The 19952-nt window shown below is 36.9% G+C and overlaps 2 protein-coding genes and 1 long non-coding RNA gene across 16 annotated transcripts in view; all 3 read left to right on the plus strand.

The window, feature by feature from the left end:
• Positions 1-19952, plus strand: part of LOC127971208 (protocadherin beta-15-like) — a 112143-nt gene that overhangs the window by 68610 nt on the left and 23581 nt on the right. For 3 of the 14 annotated variants that reach the window (XM_052574086.1, XM_052574082.1, XM_052574078.1), the window contains exon 3: positions 7516-7729. The exons of 8 other annotated variants lie outside the window; for them this stretch is intronic. In XM_052574086.1, the coding sequence (XP_052430046.1) occupies positions 7516-7729 (214 nt within the window). Of the gene's footprint in view, positions 1-7515; positions 8577-8820; positions 10231-19952 lie in introns of those variants that run through there. 3 more of the 14 variants (XM_052574089.1, XM_052574088.1, XM_052574081.1) reach the window with 2 other exon arrangements.
• Positions 1-19952, plus strand: part of LOC127971215 (protocadherin beta-15-like) — a 48423-nt gene that overhangs the window by 17375 nt on the left and 11096 nt on the right. The window lies entirely within an intron of this gene.
• LOC127971243 (uncharacterized) lies at positions 10288-13435 on the plus strand. The gene is made up of 4 exons (XR_008156774.1): positions 10288-10547; positions 11180-11880; positions 12241-12341; positions 12966-13435. It is a non-coding gene; the product is annotated as an uncharacterized LOC127971243 (long non-coding RNA).

Raw genomic sequence — 19952 nt, forward strand, 5'->3', positions numbered from 1 at the left:
AATGTCTGGCAAATAGATTAAAAAAATGTTTTAGGTTTGATTGTACACAAGGATCAGTCATATTGCATTCCAACACGGTCCATTATGGATCATTTGTTTTTAGTGCGAGACATTGTGGATACTTGTAATGGTTTCAATGTAAATGTTGGGTTTATTAACTTGGATTAAGAAAAAGCTTTTGATCGTGTGGATTACAATTACCTTTTAAAGTATTGAAGGTTTTTGGTTTTGGAGAAACTTTTTTTTTAATTTGATTCAGTTATTATATAATGGTGCATCATGCATGGTTAAGATAGGGGCACGTTGAGGTCGGCCAATTCCTATTTTAAGGGGTATTAGGCAAGGCTGTCCATTGACTGGCCAACTATACTGTTAAGCAATTGAGCCCCTGCTTTTCAGACTTCGAGAAAGACTGTCAGGTTTTAATGTGCCTGGTCTCTCTTTAGATTCAAGAATGTCTCTCTCTGCCTATGCTGATGATATTACAGTTTTTGTAAACAATGCTGAATATATTAACTGTCTATCTGAGGTACTTAGACTTTATGAGAAAGCTTCATCAGCTAAAGTGAACTGGGCAAAAAGTTGAGCTTTTGGGGCTGGCAAAGGGGAGTTTGAGAGTCTCCCAAAGTTACCTGGAGATCTAAAGTGGGGCAGAGAGGGACTCAAATTATTGGGCATTTTTTGGGGGTCAAATGATTATCTAAAGAAAAATTGGGAGGGGCTAGAGGAGAAAGTGTGCAGCAAGTTGTCTAAATGGAAATGGTTGCAGCGGCAGTTGTCCTATAGGGGGAGGATTTTAGTCACCAGTAATTTGGTTGCTTCTACCCTGTGGCATAAAATAACTGTTACAGCCACCTGTTGGACTTATTGTGGAGATTCAAAGGCAATTTGTGAATTTTTTTTGGTCTGGGCAACACTGGATTTGTGCTGCTGCGTTATACCTTCCAGTTCAAGAGGGAGGCCAAGGATTGAATGACATCAGATCCAGAATCATGGCTTTCCGTTTGCAAGCAACTCGGAGACTGTTGTATCACACGGATGCTTCATGGATTAAGACGGCTTCTGCTCTTCTCAGGAGGGTCAGAGGTATGGGTTTTAACATCTGTTTTTAATGGCGTTCCAGAATGAGGACTGTGTGAATTTGACTGTTTTCTATCAGTCCGGAAGCATGGAAGGTGTTCCCCATTTCATGTACACCGAACACACATGCTGGATTATGGCTTTTTGAAGAGCCACTTTTTCTTAATGACTTTCTACCGTCAAAACTTGTGTCTGGGCCCAGCTTGCGTGCATGTTTCACTGCTGCAGGATGTACAAAGCTGGGACATATTTTGACCAAGAGCTTAGAGGAACTTAGTGAAAGGACTGGACTGCGAGCGTGGTGTGAAGATGTTCGTTAGAGGGAGCGTGGAAAACTGTTCTTTTTTTCCCATTTATAATTTTTTTGTTCTTTTCCCCTTTTTTCTCAGTTATTATTATTCTCAAATGCACGTGGCTTTTGTCTCGTGACGGAATGGCATCTGATCCTGTACAGGTAAATCCTCACCTGTCGATGCGAATTTGGTGCAGGTGTGTGCCCGAACCAGGCATTAGCATGGAGGAGGTACTTGTGGTGGTGTAAGAATCGGTTGATTTTGAGAACGTTCTCTCAGCATCACGAATAAAATAAGGCTATTGCATTGTTTTTGAAAACAGAACAGTTAGTAAATCAGTTGACGGAGAGTGGAATTTGGATTAAAAAAATGTTTGTGCCGGTAACTCCTTTAGCGACTCCAGCTATTAAAGTAACAATATACAATGTGCCACCATTCATATCAAACAACGCCATTACTAAAGAGCTGACACGATTTGGAAAATCCAGTAAGAATGATCCCATTAGGATGTAAGTTTTGATGTTTCTTACTTCACCTGAGCATATGTTAAATATCTCGTTCTGCGTGAGTCATGGAGAAAATTCTTACATGGTGTATGCAAGTACCAACAACCTCAAGTGCTTTGAATGTGGAAATTTGCAGCAGGGGCTGGCGCTCTCTCTGGCAGCGGCAGGTCGCAGCACCACTTCCGCAGCTGCCAGAGCTCATGGCAGATGCCACGGTCTTTCTCGCCGTTTCTTCTGTTTTCTCGGTAAAAACTAAACTGTTCTTGGTGGCGTGCAGTGATTTTTTTATTTTTATTTTTTCAATGATGATGCAAAGTTCCCGCAATTGTATTATTAATGTATCAGCAGTCAGAGTTCATGCCAGGAGTCATGATCGCTTGTCGCCATTTCTGCTGTAAACTACATGGTTTTATTTTTAAATAAAATATATGATGTATATTATATATCAGCAAGCAGATGCGATCAGAATATGACCCCAATAAATTGCATAAGCATTCTCACATAAAGAACACACATAAGCAGTGGTGTGTTTAGGAGACATTGCCACAGTTATTCTGGATTTAATCTGTCTCAGTTTGTTCTGTTTCTTTGTTATTCCAGACAGACTGCATGATAGTGAGATCAGATCTCTCTGTGGAGCACTGGCTGTTGTCATAATCTCTGTACAAACAAAAATCTCACTGGATTATTACAATTAATGGAAAAAATAATGTTTGGAAATGCAAACTGATATTTACTGACATACTACAACAAAAATATAAATACGAAATACTTATTATCCTGAGGGATGACTCATTCTTCCTCAAATCTGGTGAAGATTTTGTACTTTGCTTTATCAACCATTTCTGTTCAAAACATTTAAAAAAATAAATAAATAAATAAAATAAAATAAATATTTCCAAATATAAAAGTGAACATTTCTGCTGGAGAACTTTCTGGCCACACAGCTTTGTATAAGGATTTAATTTGGTGCTCCTCTGCTTGTTGGTATGTAGAATGCATCATCATATATATAAATCAATTTCAATTTAAAAACAGTAACTTGATAAGATTTATTTGTTTTGATAAACAGAATATTGCATAGTGTAAAAAATACAATCTATTATTGTTTTTAGCCTTTTGTATGTCCTGTTTATTTAAACAGGGAAATATGACAACAGTAAAGTTATAAGTACACACAGTGTAGTTTTTACCAGCTAAACAGCAGAAACGGTGAGAAAGATTTTAGACTGAAGAAACATATTACTGCAGTCTGACAAAAGAAAAACTAGGCCAACGAGGAGAGAAAACTAACTAGTCACAATGGTTAATATCCTTTTTCTTGTCTGTTTTCTTTTATATTTCTCTCTTATGGAGAGGTTACAGGTTGGATCCCTGAATGTTAATGGGATAAGGGATGAGAGAAGGCAGAAACAATTACACAAATTATCAGGTTGAAAAAATTTAAATGTGACTTTTGTGCAAGAGACTCATAGTGATGTGAACGATGAAATTGACTGGTGAATGTGGTGTGGCGATGAGTGTGTTCTTCGTCGTGGGAAAATCTTGAGTGCAGGAGTTGCAATTATTTTCTCTCCAGCCACCAAGATTAAAAAAATAAATTGAACCTGGATGGTTATTGGCAGTTAGAGTTGAAATTAATGGTCATTTTGTTGTTTTTGTTAATATATATGCACCAAATAGTGGTTTGGGTAGGATTAATACTTTTAATACATTTATTTTCATTTATTATTATTACTTTTTTAAACAGAACCATTCTAAAGATTTAATAGTTTTATTATGGGATTGGAACTGTACACTTTATCCATCTTTTGATACGAATGGAGAGGAACCAAATTTCTGCTCACCTGCTGTTTTAGCTAATATTATTGAATCTTTTAATTTTAAAGATATTTGGAGAGAAAATAATGTCTTTGTAAAACAATTTACTGGGTAAAGGTGAATAAGGGGAGAATTCCAGCTACGTTTAGATAGATTGTATTTATCAAACAAAATGAAAAGCAGAGTTTTACATACAGCTATTGTCCCCACATATTTTTCTGATTACAAGCTTATTACTATTGACTGCACATTGATATCTAGAAGAAAAAAGGGTTCTTAATGGCATTTCAATCTAAAGCTATTCCAAGATTAAACATTTTTGGGAAACATGGAGGAGTGAAAAAACCTGATATAGAAATGTATTTCTTTGGTGGGAAATTGGTAAAACGCATATACGGGAATTTTGTCAACCATACAAGTATTATTCAACTTTGAGTTTAAAATGGACTTTGGAATGTCTTAAAAAGTCAAAGTTGAGTTCCATTCTAAGTGAGAAAATGAAAGTTGCTCTTGTGAGAAGTAGGTTTTTATCACAAAAATATATGGTTAGTCCTACTTCATTCTTTTTAAACTTGGAGAACAAACGTGTACAAGAAAAAAAAATTGTATAGCTTGAAAAAAAGATGCACAGATTGGCAGTTGACTTTTATTATAAGTTATATTCTACTAAAAACAAAGATGAGAAGAACCAAAATTGACTTTTGCAAAAACCTCTTCATTTGACCACTAATGATAAACAAACTATGGACTCGCCAATTACTTTTGGTGAGAATTAAGTGCAGCAGTATCAGAACTTGCCTCAGGTCATACTCCAGGTATTGATGGGCTTCCTGGGAAGTTGTATAAGCACTTCTGGACCTAATTTGAACTGATCTCTATGAAGTTCTACAATAAGTTTTCATTTAGGTTTCCTTCCTAAACATTATCAAAAACTAGTTTTAACACTACTTCCCAAGAAAGGTGATCTTACTTTAATAAAGAATTGGAGACCAGTTGCTATTCTGTGTTCCGATTATAAACTTATAGCAAAGTGTTTGGCTAATAAGTTAAATAAAGTGTTTATACACATGTATACACAAAGATCAATCATATTGTATAAAGGATAGCTGTATCAGTAATAAGTTGCATTTAGTATGTGATGTTGTTGCATGCCTTAAAAAAATATTAATATTTTGAATTTTATATTTAGATCAGGAAAAGGCATTTGATCGAGATGATCATCAGTTTCCTTTTAGAGTTTTAAAGGCTTTTGGTTTTGGACATAAATTATATCTTCATAGCTTAATGGTTTGGCTATTGAACCTCTTATTTGTAAATTGAGAGAAAAGTTAATGGGGTTACAGATAAATGGTCCAAACTGTAATGATTATGTAAAAATCTCAGCATATGCTGATGATATCACTGTAATTTTAAGAAATGAAAATGATGTTCAAGTTTTAACAGATATTGTGAAGAGATATGGGAAAGCTTCAAAATAAAAAACTGTCAAAGTAAATTAGGACAAAAGTGATGCCCTATGGTGTGATTCAGATTGTAGTCCGAGACTAGGTAGATTACAGATGGGGAAGTTCTGGGCTAAAGTATCTGGGGGTGTTTTTAGGAAAAGAAGAGTATAAGAGGCTTAATTGGGAGGGTCTGGTGGACAAGGTGCGTGCTTGTTATCTCGCTGGCATTAGCTGCTCCCCAAGCTATCGTACAGGGGAAGAGTTTTAGTCTGTAACAATCTAGTAGCCTCATCCGTTTGGCACACAATTACTGTTTTAGAACCTCCCAAGGAACTGGTAGAAAATTTTCAAAAGCATCTAGTGATTTTTTTTTTCTGGTCTGGTCAGCATTGGCTAAAGTATGGGTGTTTTATCTGCCCATACAAGAGGGAGGCCATGGGCTGGTGGACATTAATAGCAGAATAAAAACTTTTAGGCTACAGACAGCAAAAAGGCGACGTAAATATTTAGTTATGTTAGTCCAATTTAATGTGCACGATAAATCATAAATCCAAGTTTAGATATTAAATATCAGAAAAGTTTTCGCAATTTTAAAATTGAACTCTTAGTGTCGCTGTTCACCAGTGCAACCGTTGACCTTCACATTACTGTTTCTCTCCACCCTGTTCATGATGTCATTCTGACATCTCAGCTCGCTGTAGGAAATCGTCAATGGCGTTGCTTCATCTATAATTATCTTGTATCGACTACGAACTAGATTCAGTCGTTCCAGTTCTGTATTACACGTGTATAACGTGGTTACTTTTGTCTTCGTTTCCGCGTAGATATCAAAACCTTCTGTGCTGTTGCTGAAATGGTTGGATTTTTCTTTGTTGTGCTGATGGCGCACACCGCTACTGGAGACATGAGCTATTCTTTCCCGGAGGAGCTGAAACACGGATCTGTGATTGGAAATATAGCAAAAGATCTCGGGCTCAGTGTAGACAAACTATCAGGGCGAGAGGCACGAATTGATAATGGAGATAACCGACAACGATTCAGTGATATTAATTTAAACACCGGAGAACTGACCGTAGTGGAGAGAATCGACAGAGAGCAGATTTGTGGAAAGAAAGCTTCATGTGTTATTAAACAGGAACTCGTGCTGGAAAATCCGTTAGAGCTGCATCGATTTATTCTCAATGTCCAGGATATAAATGATCATTCACCACAGTTTAAACAAAGTGTTATCAAATTTGAAATACGGGAATCGGCACTTAAAGGTTCTCGTTACTTATTAGATGAGGCTCATGATGCAGATATTAGTATGAATGCAGTGCAGTCATACATGTTGCAAGAAAACGAACACTTTCTTCTTAGTGTACTAACGCGTGCAAATGGAAGAAAATATGGAGAGCTAGTTCTTAATAAAGAGTTGGATCGTGAACAACAACAGGAGGAGACATTAATTCTCACTGCGGTAGACGGCGGGACTCCACCGAGATCAGGTACTGTAGCCATACACGTCACTGTGCTGGATGCTAATGATAATGCTCCAGTCTTTAGTCAGGCCGTCTATAAAGTCAGTCTGCCTGAAAATTCTCCTCTAGATACTGTAGTGGTGACAGTGAGTGCTACTGATGCTGACGAGGGACAAAATGGAGAAGTGACGTATGAATTTGGTAATTTATTAGAACACCTTATGGACACATTTTCTATCGACTCGTTTTCTGGAGAAATTAAATTAACAGGGCTCATTGATTATGAGGATGAGAGTTCGATTGAATTGCCAATTCAAGCCAAGGATGGTCAAGGATTAGCCAGTCATTGTTCTGTATTAATTGATATTTTTGACGTCAATGATAATGCACCTAAAATAATGAGTAAATCTGTTAAAATCTCAATTCCTGAGAATGCGTTACCCGGTACAGAGGTTGGCATCATTAATGTACAGGACCGAGACTCTGAGAATAACGGACAGGTGCGCTGCTCCATTCAGCAAAACGTCCCATTTAAACTCGTACCTTCAATCAAAAATTACTATTCTCTAGTGACCACAGGTGAATTAGACCGCGAGCTGCTCTCTGATTATAATATTACAATTACTGCTACTGATGAGGGCTCTCCGCCTTTATCTTCCACTAAGAATATTCACCTGACTGTAGCTGACGTGAATGATAATCCACCTGTATTTCAGGAGCAGAGTTACAGAGCTCATGTGCAAGAAAATAATAAACCTGGCTCCTCTATTTGTTCAGTATCAGCTACAGACCCGGACTGGAGACAGAATGGCACTGTAGTTTATTCTCTGTTGTCCTCTGATCTCAGTGGCTCACCGGTGTCCTCCTTTCTATCCATTAACGGAGACACCGGGGTAATTCATGCCGTGAGGTCGTTTGATTACGAACAGTTGAAAAGTTTCAAAGTGCTCGTGTTAGCCAGAGACAACGGTTCTCCTCCTCTGAGCAGTAACGTGACCGTGAGTGTCTTCATAACGGATGAGAATGACAACTCCCCTCAGATATTATACCCCTCTCCGGAAGGAAACTCCTTCATGACCGAGATGGTACCCAAAGCTGCTCAGGCGCGCTCCCTGGTCTCCAAGGTGATCGCCGTGGACGCGGATTCGGGTCAAAACGCTTGGCTCTCGTATCACATTATTAAAGCCACAGATCCGGGACTTTTCACTATCGGTGTCCACAGCGGAGAGATCAGGACGCAGCGGGACATTTCTGAATCTGACAGCATGAAACAGAACCTCATTGTGTCCGTGAGAGATAACGGACAGCCCTCTCTCTCAGCCACGTGCGCATTGTATTTACTTATATCAGATAACTTGGCTGAAGTTCCAGAACTGAAAGACATGTCTCGCGAGGAAAGCAGCTCCAAACTGACGTTTTATTTGATCATCGCGCTGGTGTCCGTTTCCACTTTCTTCCTGACCTTCATCATCATCATCATGGCAGTGAGGTTTTGTCGCAGGAGAAAGCCCAGACTGATGTTTGATGGAGCTGTAGCCATTCCCAGTGCGTATCTTCCTCCAAATTACGCAGATGTTGAGGGCGCGGGAACTCTCCGCAGCACTTACAATTATGACGCATACCTGACCACGGGCTCGCGCACTAGTGACTTCAAGTTCGTCAGATCTTATAATGAGGGCACACTGACTGCTGACCTGACTCTGAAAAAGACTCAATCCGCTGTGGATGATCTTGAAGGACTCGATGAGGAAATGAAAGATCCGTTTCAGGTAGGGCTAACAAAGTGTTTTATCGTTTAGTTAATGGTGTGGGCTTCCCTATTAAATGTCTATTTGTTTTCAAAGTTTACCACTTTGATTTGCAACAGGCTCTTAAAAATGTCACGTATCGTAAGCCAAGCTGATTCTAAACTGTCTTAAAATAAGAATTTGCCCCTTTATTTATTTATTTATTGTTAAATGTATTTGAAAGTAATGCGTTTTCTCCTATTCAGTGACCTTTAACGATCTGATGTGGAACTAAATTGTAATGTTATCATTGTTTTTTTTTTTTTTTCTTTTTACTATTCTTGATTTTTTTTCTCATATATTAAATTTACTTTTTATTTCTTTTTTTTCTTTTTTTCAAAATGATACCGTGTTAGAGTTTACGTTTATGTTTCTTTGTAAAAGGGGTTATATATGTTGCGAGATTTTTTTTGGTGAAAACTTTTCCATTTGTTATTAATGCCTCGTTTTCAAACAGATTAAATAATTTGCATATAATTTAGAGAGTTTTCAGAACTTTTCTATCGTGGAACTTATTTTAACTTTGCATGTAAATTTGAGTATCCGTTTAATTTCTGTGGTTCTTTATGATTTTTCAGTAAATCAGTGAGAAAATCTGTTATTATTAATATTTAGGATAAAGCAAGTATTTTCACATATGTTTCGTCGTGTCCTTAATATGAAATTATTTCAGTATCTTCATTTGGGTATATAGACTTCATTGCACAAACGTTTGAGACGTGTGTGGTGTGCACTTGCGTATGGAAATGTATTTTTTTAATGTTGCTGTCCATGGTGCTGCTCAAGTAATGTGTGAATCGCGTTTCCCTCTCTCATACCCTGTAACTCTGAAGCAGTGGGTTTTAGGAGTAACGTTACCCTAAAAACTGGTTTTCTTTATCCTCCAAGATAGAATGTTAACAAAATTAAAGACTCTTGGTGTTATGAAGTCATACTGTGATCGCTGTTCTTCAGTCATGCTACCGTAACTTATTCCTTCTAGAGCACTGAATATGCAATTTCTTGTTTAAACACTTAGAGTCGCTGTTCACCTGTAATATCATTGGATTTTTTTTTCCTTGTCTCCACCCTGTTGGTGCTGTCATGAACAGTGCTTTTAGATCGTTTCATGGAAAATTGTCGACGCCTACGTTTTTTCGAGTCTTTTGTGTATTATTGTAGTTGTCGTATTCAGATATACGGTTTGCATTGCATCTTGTGTTTCTGAAGCATATTTCCAAATGGATTTTCAAAGCTTTTGGCTTAATCGTCAGATTTTTGCCTTTTTGTTCTTCGTGCTGATGGCGCACACCGCTAATGGAGACGTGAGCTATTCTTTTCCAGAGGAGATGAAACGCGGATCTGTGATTGGAAATATAGCAAAGGATCTCGGGCTCGATGTTAACAGACTGTCATCTCGTAAGGCTCGAATTGATACTGAAGGTAACAGAAAACGATACTGTGACATTAATCTGAATACTGGAGAACTGATCGTAGCGGAGAGAATCGACAGAGAGGAGATTTGTAGTGAGGGGCTTTCCTGTGCTCTTAATTTCGAATTAGTTCTAGAACACCCGTTGGCGATGCATCGTGTGACGATACAAATAGAAGATATTAATGACAATACACCAGCATTTTCTAAAGATGTAATAAAGCTTGAGATAAGTGAGAGTGCTGATAAAGGCGCTCGGTTCCGCGTGAATGAGGCTCATGATGCAGACATAGGAAGTAATGGAGTACAAAGCTATACCATTGAAAAGAATGAAAATTTTATTTTATCTGTAAGTACAAAGGCTGATGGTGGAAAAAATATTGAGTTAGTGTTGGAAAGAGAGTTGGATCGTGAGCAGCAGAAAGAGGTAACATTAATTCTCACTGCGGTAGACGGCGGGACTCCGCCGAGATCAGGTACTGTAGCCATACACGATTCGAACGTTATCACTCGATTGAATGGGGCGTTATCAGCGGTTATCAGCCCATAGAAATGGGCCAGGAGGGGCCTCCTGTGCCTACTAGTAGGCTCAGAAGGCCCTGATCATCCATCCAAATGGTTGATCACCCACAAATATACAAGAGAAGACTCCAGATCCAATCCCAGAATTCCTGCTCACCTGTAATCGGAAGTCTACTGGACGAATGCGGCAACGTTGCGATATTTCCTGCTTAATATTTTCAGGTAAGACTATTAAAATTATAAAACCGAGCATTTAAACTGTAATGGAAAACAATACATACACTCGTATTGCGTGTCATGATTGTTGACATGAGATAACCGTATTGCGATGTGTCTGCAAACGTTATCGCTAGATCATATTACGTTATTAGCGTGTCGTTATGTTAACGTTGCATGCTTTATGTGAACGTTGCTAATATGAGTTTGTATTTACGTCTGAAGCTAATGGGGGAATTAAGTTTCTAGTTAAACTGTCAACATGACTTTTGCTATTGTGAATGCTCGATAACTCCTCACTGAAGCCAGATCATAGGCTTAATGTAACCCATATCGACTTCAGAGAAATATTAAACACAAGACGTATTTTACGACTGTTTGGAAACCTTGGGATCTTGACTAGAGTGTAAAATAAAGTTCTGTGGGTTTGAACAAAGCTTGTCTGGATTTGATCCCATATCAGGAAGCTTAGGATCTGTCTATCTGTCTGTCTGTCTGTCTCTCTCTTTCTCTCTCACTCTCTAAAGCTTGCTAGCTGTGTATATATATATATATATATATATATATATATATATATATATATATATATATATATATATATATATATACAGCATACATTTATACATTTCCCTTTACAGCATACATTTCCAGCTGGTTGCAAGGACTTCTGTGGCAACTTTATTACTTTTATTACTATGTCTTTGTTGAACTATCCAAAATTTGGTTTTGGGCTGTTTAGAATTTATTGTTCACAAATCTGTCTTGTGCAAGTTTCTCTCTGTTTATGTTTTAGGTTGAAGATGGCCGAGAGAGATAAGCCTTACAGTTGCTGATCTAGAAGCATTAGGCAAGAGTGTGATCTGCAACACTGTCTTTTTTTATTACTGATTTATTACTGACTATCTATTTCTTTATTTGTTGTTATGCAACAAGAGAGAACTCCCATTAATGGGAATCAAAAGGAAACCCTGAAATCATTTTTTGAGGATGGAATGACATGAGTTTGTTCTGAATTAATACCAAGAGCTGCATCAACTACTGGTTTGGACACCGGTGTCGTAGAAATAAGGTTTACTTTTGTGCCACACTAACAAACATCATGTCAAATAAATATATCATTCTGCTGCACTGTTTGTATAAATGATGTGTTTTGTTAATATTCGGTTTAATTGCTGTAATACCCTTTTGCTATTTTTTTGTTTTTCAGAACTGGATTGGTAATTACAAAAGATCACAAATGACTAATGCTTCGTCTGAGCCCGTCCATCAAAGGCCAAAGTTCACATTAGAGAGCTGTCGGATTACAATCATTTTTATAGGGACATATTCAAAAACAAAGGTGAGAAACAAAATTTAAAGACTGTTTTTATTTTTTTTATACTGAATTGTTTCTTTTCATACATGGTGGCCTTGTTGACATAAGGTTTATGAGGGTCATGAAGCGTCATGAAACAGATTTTCATGATAGTATTTGGGAAGTACTTCACTCACACAAATTGCATTCATCAGTTTAAGAATGCTGAGTGTATTGAAAAGAATCATCAGGTAATCTACTTTACACGTTATCTTGTTTTTACAGAGTTTTTACAGATAAATGGTTTTCACAACCCAAGTACTGATTGCGTTGTATGAATTTACTTTAAAAAGGAGATGCTGACTCTAATGGGTAAAGTTTTCTGTGCATCTATTTTTTCCTCAGGCACAATGAATGATATTAAGGGCAGGTGCGCCACATTGGGGGAAGATGCAAAGCAGAAATACATTCAAGCGGCAGCAGCACTGAGGGACCTAAACCCTGAGGTGAGGGATGCCCAAATTACAATGGACTTAAAGAAGCTGAAGTTAGAGGTTTGGAAACAGGATTCATTTGCTAAGCATTAGTGGTATTCTTAAAGTATTAGATTGAAGGGTGATCAACAGCAATTGTGGTGTGAGCAAAACATTGTGTTAGAAAACTGGATAGTTTATGTCTAGTTTTTATCATAATTTCAAATGAGTTTGTTACAAAAATATTCCAAGGCTATCAACAATCAAATATTCTCTCTCACATTGAAGAAATTGTCAAAGACTCATACCACCATCTCAAACTGGAAGCAGCTGAAGAACAAAGTGGTCATGAGATTTCTTAAATTAAAATTTAGTTACCCCTCTGTCTCAGGTTTGATTTACATCCATTTCTGAAACGAAAAACCCAGAGTTTTCCTAAAGCCACTTTCTGAAATGGAACTCAGGAAAACCTGCTTTTATCTTATGATTTATTATCAGCAAGATCTGAGATCAATTGATGTGCAATACCCACATGTTCCTTTGGCAACAGTTAAAAATGAACACGCTGCCTTTGAGATGTTGCTTTAAATATAGTGATGAGTATGATTTAAACTAACTGGCTTGACTTTCAAAATATTTGTGTTTTTCCTTTGGTAGATGGAGGCAGTTTGTGCTGTGTCTGCCACGTCCATGATGATAAGAAGAAGAATGCAAGAAAGAAGTGGCATTCATGGTCTCAGTGCACTGTGTGCCAATCATGGTCACACACAGCATGTGGCTTTAAAAAGAACATGTGCGTTCACTGCCAATGTGAAGACACCATGCTAACACCCTGAAGATGTATCTTTATCTATCTGTCTATCTGTTACTTGTTTGGGTTGGTTTTACTGTGTTGACGGCCCCCAACCCATCCATACAAACACACACACACACACACACACACACAATACATACATATGCTGCAAATTTATTGTAATGACCACACTTCACACATAAGAAGAAAATTGTGATCTTTTTGTTATTTTCATTCACCCCAATTTTTATTTATTGTTGTTTGTTGGCACCATCAATGTGGTCTCCTTTATATAGGACTTATGTGGGGACCAATAAAGTTAAATTGTACTTAATTGAGTCTACATGTTATTTTTATATATATATACACCTGTTTCAAAATTGGTTCAGTAGGGCTGGGTTTTAGCAAGGACCTCACCATAATATTCACAACAGTGGGTCAGAGTATGATTTCATGTTATGATTAGATGCTTCACATAAGTTTACATTTTTTCACAGTTTTGCTGTCACTAGGAGATGCTTGGCACAAAAATATATTGAAAAGATGGTTACTGGTACTTGTAGAAACTTTGGTATACAGCTGAACACTACAATTTATTTATTTTAAATTTAAATGGTTTCTATGGCATTGCTTACTTCCACTCTGAAGTATTTTCTTCACAATTACTGTTACGCTTTTATTTTAATGATAAACATTTAAGAGAAAATGTGAAGGGTATCATTTTATCTGTGTTAAGGATATCAATTGTTTCTCCTTGGATTCAGATAAGTAAAGTTTATTGTCAGTTTATGTGAGGGAGGACTGGTGTGTTCCACTTTTGTTTGCAGTTGTCTGCCGTGGGTAGACTACATTTCAATTCAAAGTGCTGTCGGTCACAATTATATTTATTATATATAATTAATTATACATTTAAAATCTGATTAGTTTATCTAGTTTGCAAATTAGGGTTGTAAAATTATATATTTACTGAACATATAAAATATCTAGTATAGCCAAACTATTAATTACATTGCATCTAGATGAATGCAAAGAAATTAATTGACATGCTTTCAAACATGCTTTTTAAATGACACATGAGTTTTGGTAACATGGACTGAGAAAACATTTAACCATGTTCTGCTCAGAAACCTTGTAAAAACTTTAACTTTTACCAGCCATTACCAGCAATCTTCAAATTATCTTATTTTATGTTCAACATAAGAAAGCAACTCATACAGGTTTGGAATGACATGAGGGTGAGTAAATGATGACAGAATTTTCATTTTTGGGTGAACCATCCCATAATTAGCATATATATATATATATATATAAGCCATGTGTGTACCAAACAGAAATACAAAATGAGTCTCTCTGTGTGTGTGTGTGTGTGTGTGTGTGTGTGTGTGTGTGCGGACAGGGTATTTGTCATGTTGTGGGTCCATAAATCTGTTTACAAAGTCAGAAACAAACAAACAAGAAAATAGCTTCTTTTTATATAGGCTATGACTTTTGAGCCTTCAAATAGCTCTCTGAAACCCGACATGGCTTGTGCATGTGAAATGAGAAAATTAAAACTTTGTCGTAGAGCTAAACCACATACATTGTTAGAAAGGTCTTGACCCAGAGAGTAACATATGTAAGTATGAAGATTCTACATGGCTCCTGTTTTGAAATACTGACCTTTGAAACATCACCTTGGTGCATATTTGAAGGCTTATAATTAAGCAATAAAAAGGGCTACACACATGGGACTAACTGTTGTAGAGAGCTCTTGTCCTCATTTATGATGTGAATATAGTCAACAGCTTGGGATATTGTCAAATCTGGTTAAAAGTAATTTGAACCCATTTAAAATTTAGACATTTAAAATCTGATTACATAGATATGTTTACAATCCGCCCAAACTCCACACTGTACTCTCAACTCACTATTTGCAATATCCAATTCTAAGAAATACACGAATTTGTTAAAAACTACAATTCCCTATAGCTACTCAGTGCAGCTTGATACAAATCAAGCACTGAAGTTGTAGTTTATCTGGTTTGCGAATTAGGGTTGTAAAAAGATATATCTACTGAATATATCAAATATCTAGTACAACCAATCTATTAATTACGCTGCATCTAGATGATTTACGTTAAGAAAATCTAAATATATTTGTTTATTTAAGACTTTTTAGCCGAAATGTAGAACCCGCAAACCCCGCCCACAACACAATGCACTTCTGTAACCTTCTGCTACCAAAAATGCGTTTCTCTGAATCGAAGGAGAAATGTGCAAAAGTTATATTAACATATCGTATTGTTGAGTTATCTGTTTGTTGTTGTTTTTTCGTGGACAAATGTTGAATTCATCATTTTAAAAAAGTGTCTTGTGAATAAAATACTTTTGGGCGGAAATACATTATGCAAGCCACGTGGTTTCAGCGATAGCAGCGTAACCACTATGGCAACGAACAATGAACAAACTAAATGTAATATACATTCACTGAACGAAGAAAGTGAAAATAAAATGAAAGCAGCCAATGTGAAGAAGAGAAAAAATGTGTTCAATTACATAGACTTGGATCTGGAGAATATCAAGCCAATAACAGTTATGTAGGAACATACTGAATGTGGCACACTGTCACATACGGATTATGACTGTAAATTCATTGTATGTTATTTATTAAGTAAATTACTTTTCATTGACTTTAAATGTGCTGTGAATAAGTGCAAAGCACCATGGCTAAAAACATGTCTGTAACTCGTAGAGTCAATACTATGTTCCCTTTTATTTTATTTTTTTTACAAACTCATAGTTGCTTCAGAGGATTCAAGATCCAATCATTTATTTTCATTTCAACTCAGTCGAAGGGGATTTTGATGGTGAGCTCACAAAAAACAAAACACCTCCCACACATTGACCACATTTGTACATTACAGTAAATAACATATTACATTATGGTAAACACATTAGATTAGATTAGATTAGATTAGATTAGATTAGATTAGATTCAACTTTATTGTCATTATGCAGAGTACAAGTACAGAGCTAATGAAATGCAGTTAGCATCTAACCAGAAGTGCAAGAATATAGTGTTTTATATACATAAAAGTGCAGAGTAAGTAAAGCTATGATATACAGAATGTACAGTGGAGTTGCTATATACAATATTGATCAGAGTATATACAGAATATAAATATGAATGCAATGTAGGGATTGTATGTACATTATGAACAGAGCAATGAAGGATTATATATAGATTATGAACAGCAGGAACGTGAGAACAGTGGTAATAAATGCAGTTGGATGAGTGTGCAAAAATATTGTTGAACAATGTATTCTATGCAAAATAACAGTAGTGCAATATTTTTATAGAAATATTTTACTGTGCTTGTACAGTAACAATTATAGACAGTTTATTTTTTTATGTTGTACTCATACAGACAGACTAGTGGTGATATGTATGCTTAAATACAGTGCCTAAGCTTTAAAATAGATCAGACCTTATAATTATATTATATTATATATCTGTTGGATACCTTGAATGAGAGCAGCGTATTGCAGTCCTAAAGATTTAAGGAAAAGATAGATTTATGAGAGGAATAGTGATCTTTTTTCACAAGTTTAATTAATATTTCATGGACACAGGCCATGAAATTCTGCAACAATGATTAACCTCTTGAGGCTTTGAGCTGTCAAGATGTGATAGCAGGTATTCCTCTACATCCTTTTTATCAACAAACATGTGGGTTCTGTGTAATTGATCAACCGCACTTGTACCAGAGCTTTGCTTCCTCACAAGGCCAAAGTTTGCATCCAATGTTACAATCATATCTCCATCTGCCTGGAAAACAAACACTTACAGTCACTGGTTTTGTACCCGCACCAGGTTTATACATTTATACTATTACTTCTATTATAATACTACATACACAAATTAACTTAGTTTGATATTAATTCAGATTTTAATTCTATGCCATTAGTTTAATCAAACAAGAACCATGCTGGAATTAAAACCAACCTTTGGATATGCTGGGCATATGGTTCCATCATTTAATTGTGGGCAAATATCAACCAAACCTCTTTGTCGGAAGTGGTGATGCCTAAAATGGGATATGGGGTGTTGCAAAAACCCTCAACAGAAACCTGACACTCCAGTGACAGAGAAACAGAAAGCTCTAGCAGAGGGATGGAGAAGGCTGTCTGGGGCTTGTGGCTGTTGCTGGCCGGAGCCCATATCTCAGCAGAGTACAGGTTTCTGGTTCACACGCACTGTAAGGGTGCAGAGCCGTCCTGCCAAATATAAAGAGCAAAATAACATAAAAACATAACCTAGTACTACTATAGAGACTACCATATCAGTATAAATTAAATTAAATTAAATGTATGCATTTAGCACACGCTTTTATCCAAAGCAACTTACAGTGGATTCAGGCTATACATTTTTAGCCATCATGATAGTAAAACTATACATTTAGTTTATATAGTATAGACTAAATCACTTGAGTGTGTCACATATAACTTAATGTTTGTAATTATTGGAATCAACAAACAACTTTTTTTTTTTTTATTGCATCACAAATTTGATTAATTCCTTAAAGGAAATCATTACTCCACATGTAATAGGATTGAATTCCTTAACCTGTCAATAAAATTAAATACATTAAGATTTTGTATCAGGTAAAATGACAAACCTGTGCTGACAATGACCTTCATGTCCTTTGTGTACACAGCATGGGTGCCATGGGCTTCAGGTAAATATAAGAATAACCCCAGGGAGGATGGCTCATAGTAAACATTCTGTAAGAAAGATGGATAGCTCTAATGTTTTTAAAACAACAAACTTGTGACACTAACAGTTGATACTGCATAGTGCTAAAACAATTTGAAGTATCTAATGATTCTGTTGAGATTACTGTGAGTTTGCTGTCTGTATGCAAGTATAGCAATAGCAATGTAAGACGGTATGCTATTGTTCTTACATTCCACTTTTCAGGAAGATGCAGTGAATTTCTGTGAATCCTCTTCAGGCAAACCTCACAGAACACTGCAGTGGAGCTGCACTCAATGCACCTATAATCAGCATGTTCTCGGCAGACAGCACACTGGGTAGTGATCGGTGCCGAACATTCAAACGACACCTTAAGCATCTCATCCTTGACTGCATCCCAGGCATGAAGCTCTCTCTTCTTTGCCTTACTGTATGCGCTCTCAGAACAGCTCTGTGTCACATCATCAGGTTCAGAAGGTTGAGATGTAATAGAAGCGTCTGAAGAGTGGGTCTGTTTGTAGCTGGGCTGGGGAAGACCTTGACCGAGGTAAGAAAAATTTGCAGAGCCCGCGATAGACCTCCTCACCAACTTAATTTTAACGTTCCTGAAACGTGTGGTCATCTTAAGAGCTTTTCCCATATCTGAAATCAAATATTTGACAATTATTACATAAAGCAAAGTGCAACCCATACCGTAGGCTACTTCTTATCACAGCCTAAAAGACAGAAACACATGAGTGAAAATGGGATGCAGTCAGATGAGGGATATTTGGTGCGATAGTTAGATACAGCTAGCTAGATAACTAGATATATAGATCTATATCTATAGATAGATTATATAAATAGATAGATACACAGCTAGCTAGCTATATATATAAACTGCTCAAAAAATAAAGGGAACACTTGTGGGTTATATTGTGTTGTTAAGTATTCCCTTTATTTTTTTGAGAAGGTATATAGATAGAAAGACAGACAGACAGATCCAAAGCTTCCTGATATGGGATCAAATCCAGCCAAGCTTTGTTCAAACCCACAGAACTTTATTTTACACTCTAGTCAAGATCCCAAGGTTTCCAAACAGTCGTAAAATACGTCTTGTGTTTAATATTTCTCTGAAGTCGATATGGGTTACATTAAGCCTATGATCTGGCTTCAGTGAGGAGTTATCGAGCATACACAATAGCAAAAGTCATGTTGACAGTTTAACTAGAAACTTAATTACCCCATTAGCTTCAGACGTAAATACAAACTCATATTAGCAACGTTAATGCTCACATAAAGCATGCAACGTTAACATAACGACACGCTAATAACGTAATATGATCTAGCGATAACGTTTGCAGACACATCGCAATACGGTTATCTCATGTCAACAATCATGACACGCAATACGAGTGTATGTATTGTTTTCCATTACAGTTTAAATGCTCAGTTTTATAATTTTAATAGTCTTACCTGAAAATATTAAGCAGGAAATATCGCAACGTTGCCGCATTCGTCCAGTAGACTTCCGATTACAGGTGAGCAGGAATTCTGGGATTGGATCTGGAGTCTTCTCTTGTATATTTGTGGGTGATCAACCATTTGGATGGATGATCAGGGCCTTCTGAGCCTACTAGTAGGCACAGGAGGCCCCTCCTGGCCCATTTCTATGGGCTGATAACCGCTGATAACGCCCCATTCAATCGAGTGATAACGTTCGAATCGGGTGTGTAGCCATACACGTCACTGTGCTGGATGCTAATGATAATGCTCCAGTCTTTAGTCAGGCCGTCTATAAAGTCAGTCTGCCTGAAAATTCTCCTCTAGATACTGTAGTGGTGACAGTGAGCGCTACTGATGCTGACGAGGGACAAAACGGAGAAGTCACATATGAGTTTAGTCGAATATCGAAAAATGCCAACGTACTATTTTCCCTAAATCAAAACAATGGGGAGATTAAAGTTAAAGGCCCCATTGATTTTGAGCTGTCAATAAGGTATGAAATGCTTGTTGAGGGAAAGGATGGCTCTGGTCTTTCTTCGGACACTAAAATAATCATAGAAATTACAGATGTTAATGACAATGCCCCCATTATATTGATTAAGTCTTTAAATAGCCCCGTTCCTGAGAATGT

Source organism: Carassius gibelio, chromosome B14 (genome assembly GCF_023724105.1).
Source record: "Carassius gibelio isolate Cgi1373 ecotype wild population from Czech Republic chromosome B14, carGib1.2-hapl.c, whole genome shotgun sequence".
NCBI classification, from domain to species: Eukaryota; Metazoa; Chordata; class Actinopteri; order Cypriniformes; family Cyprinidae; genus Carassius; species Carassius gibelio.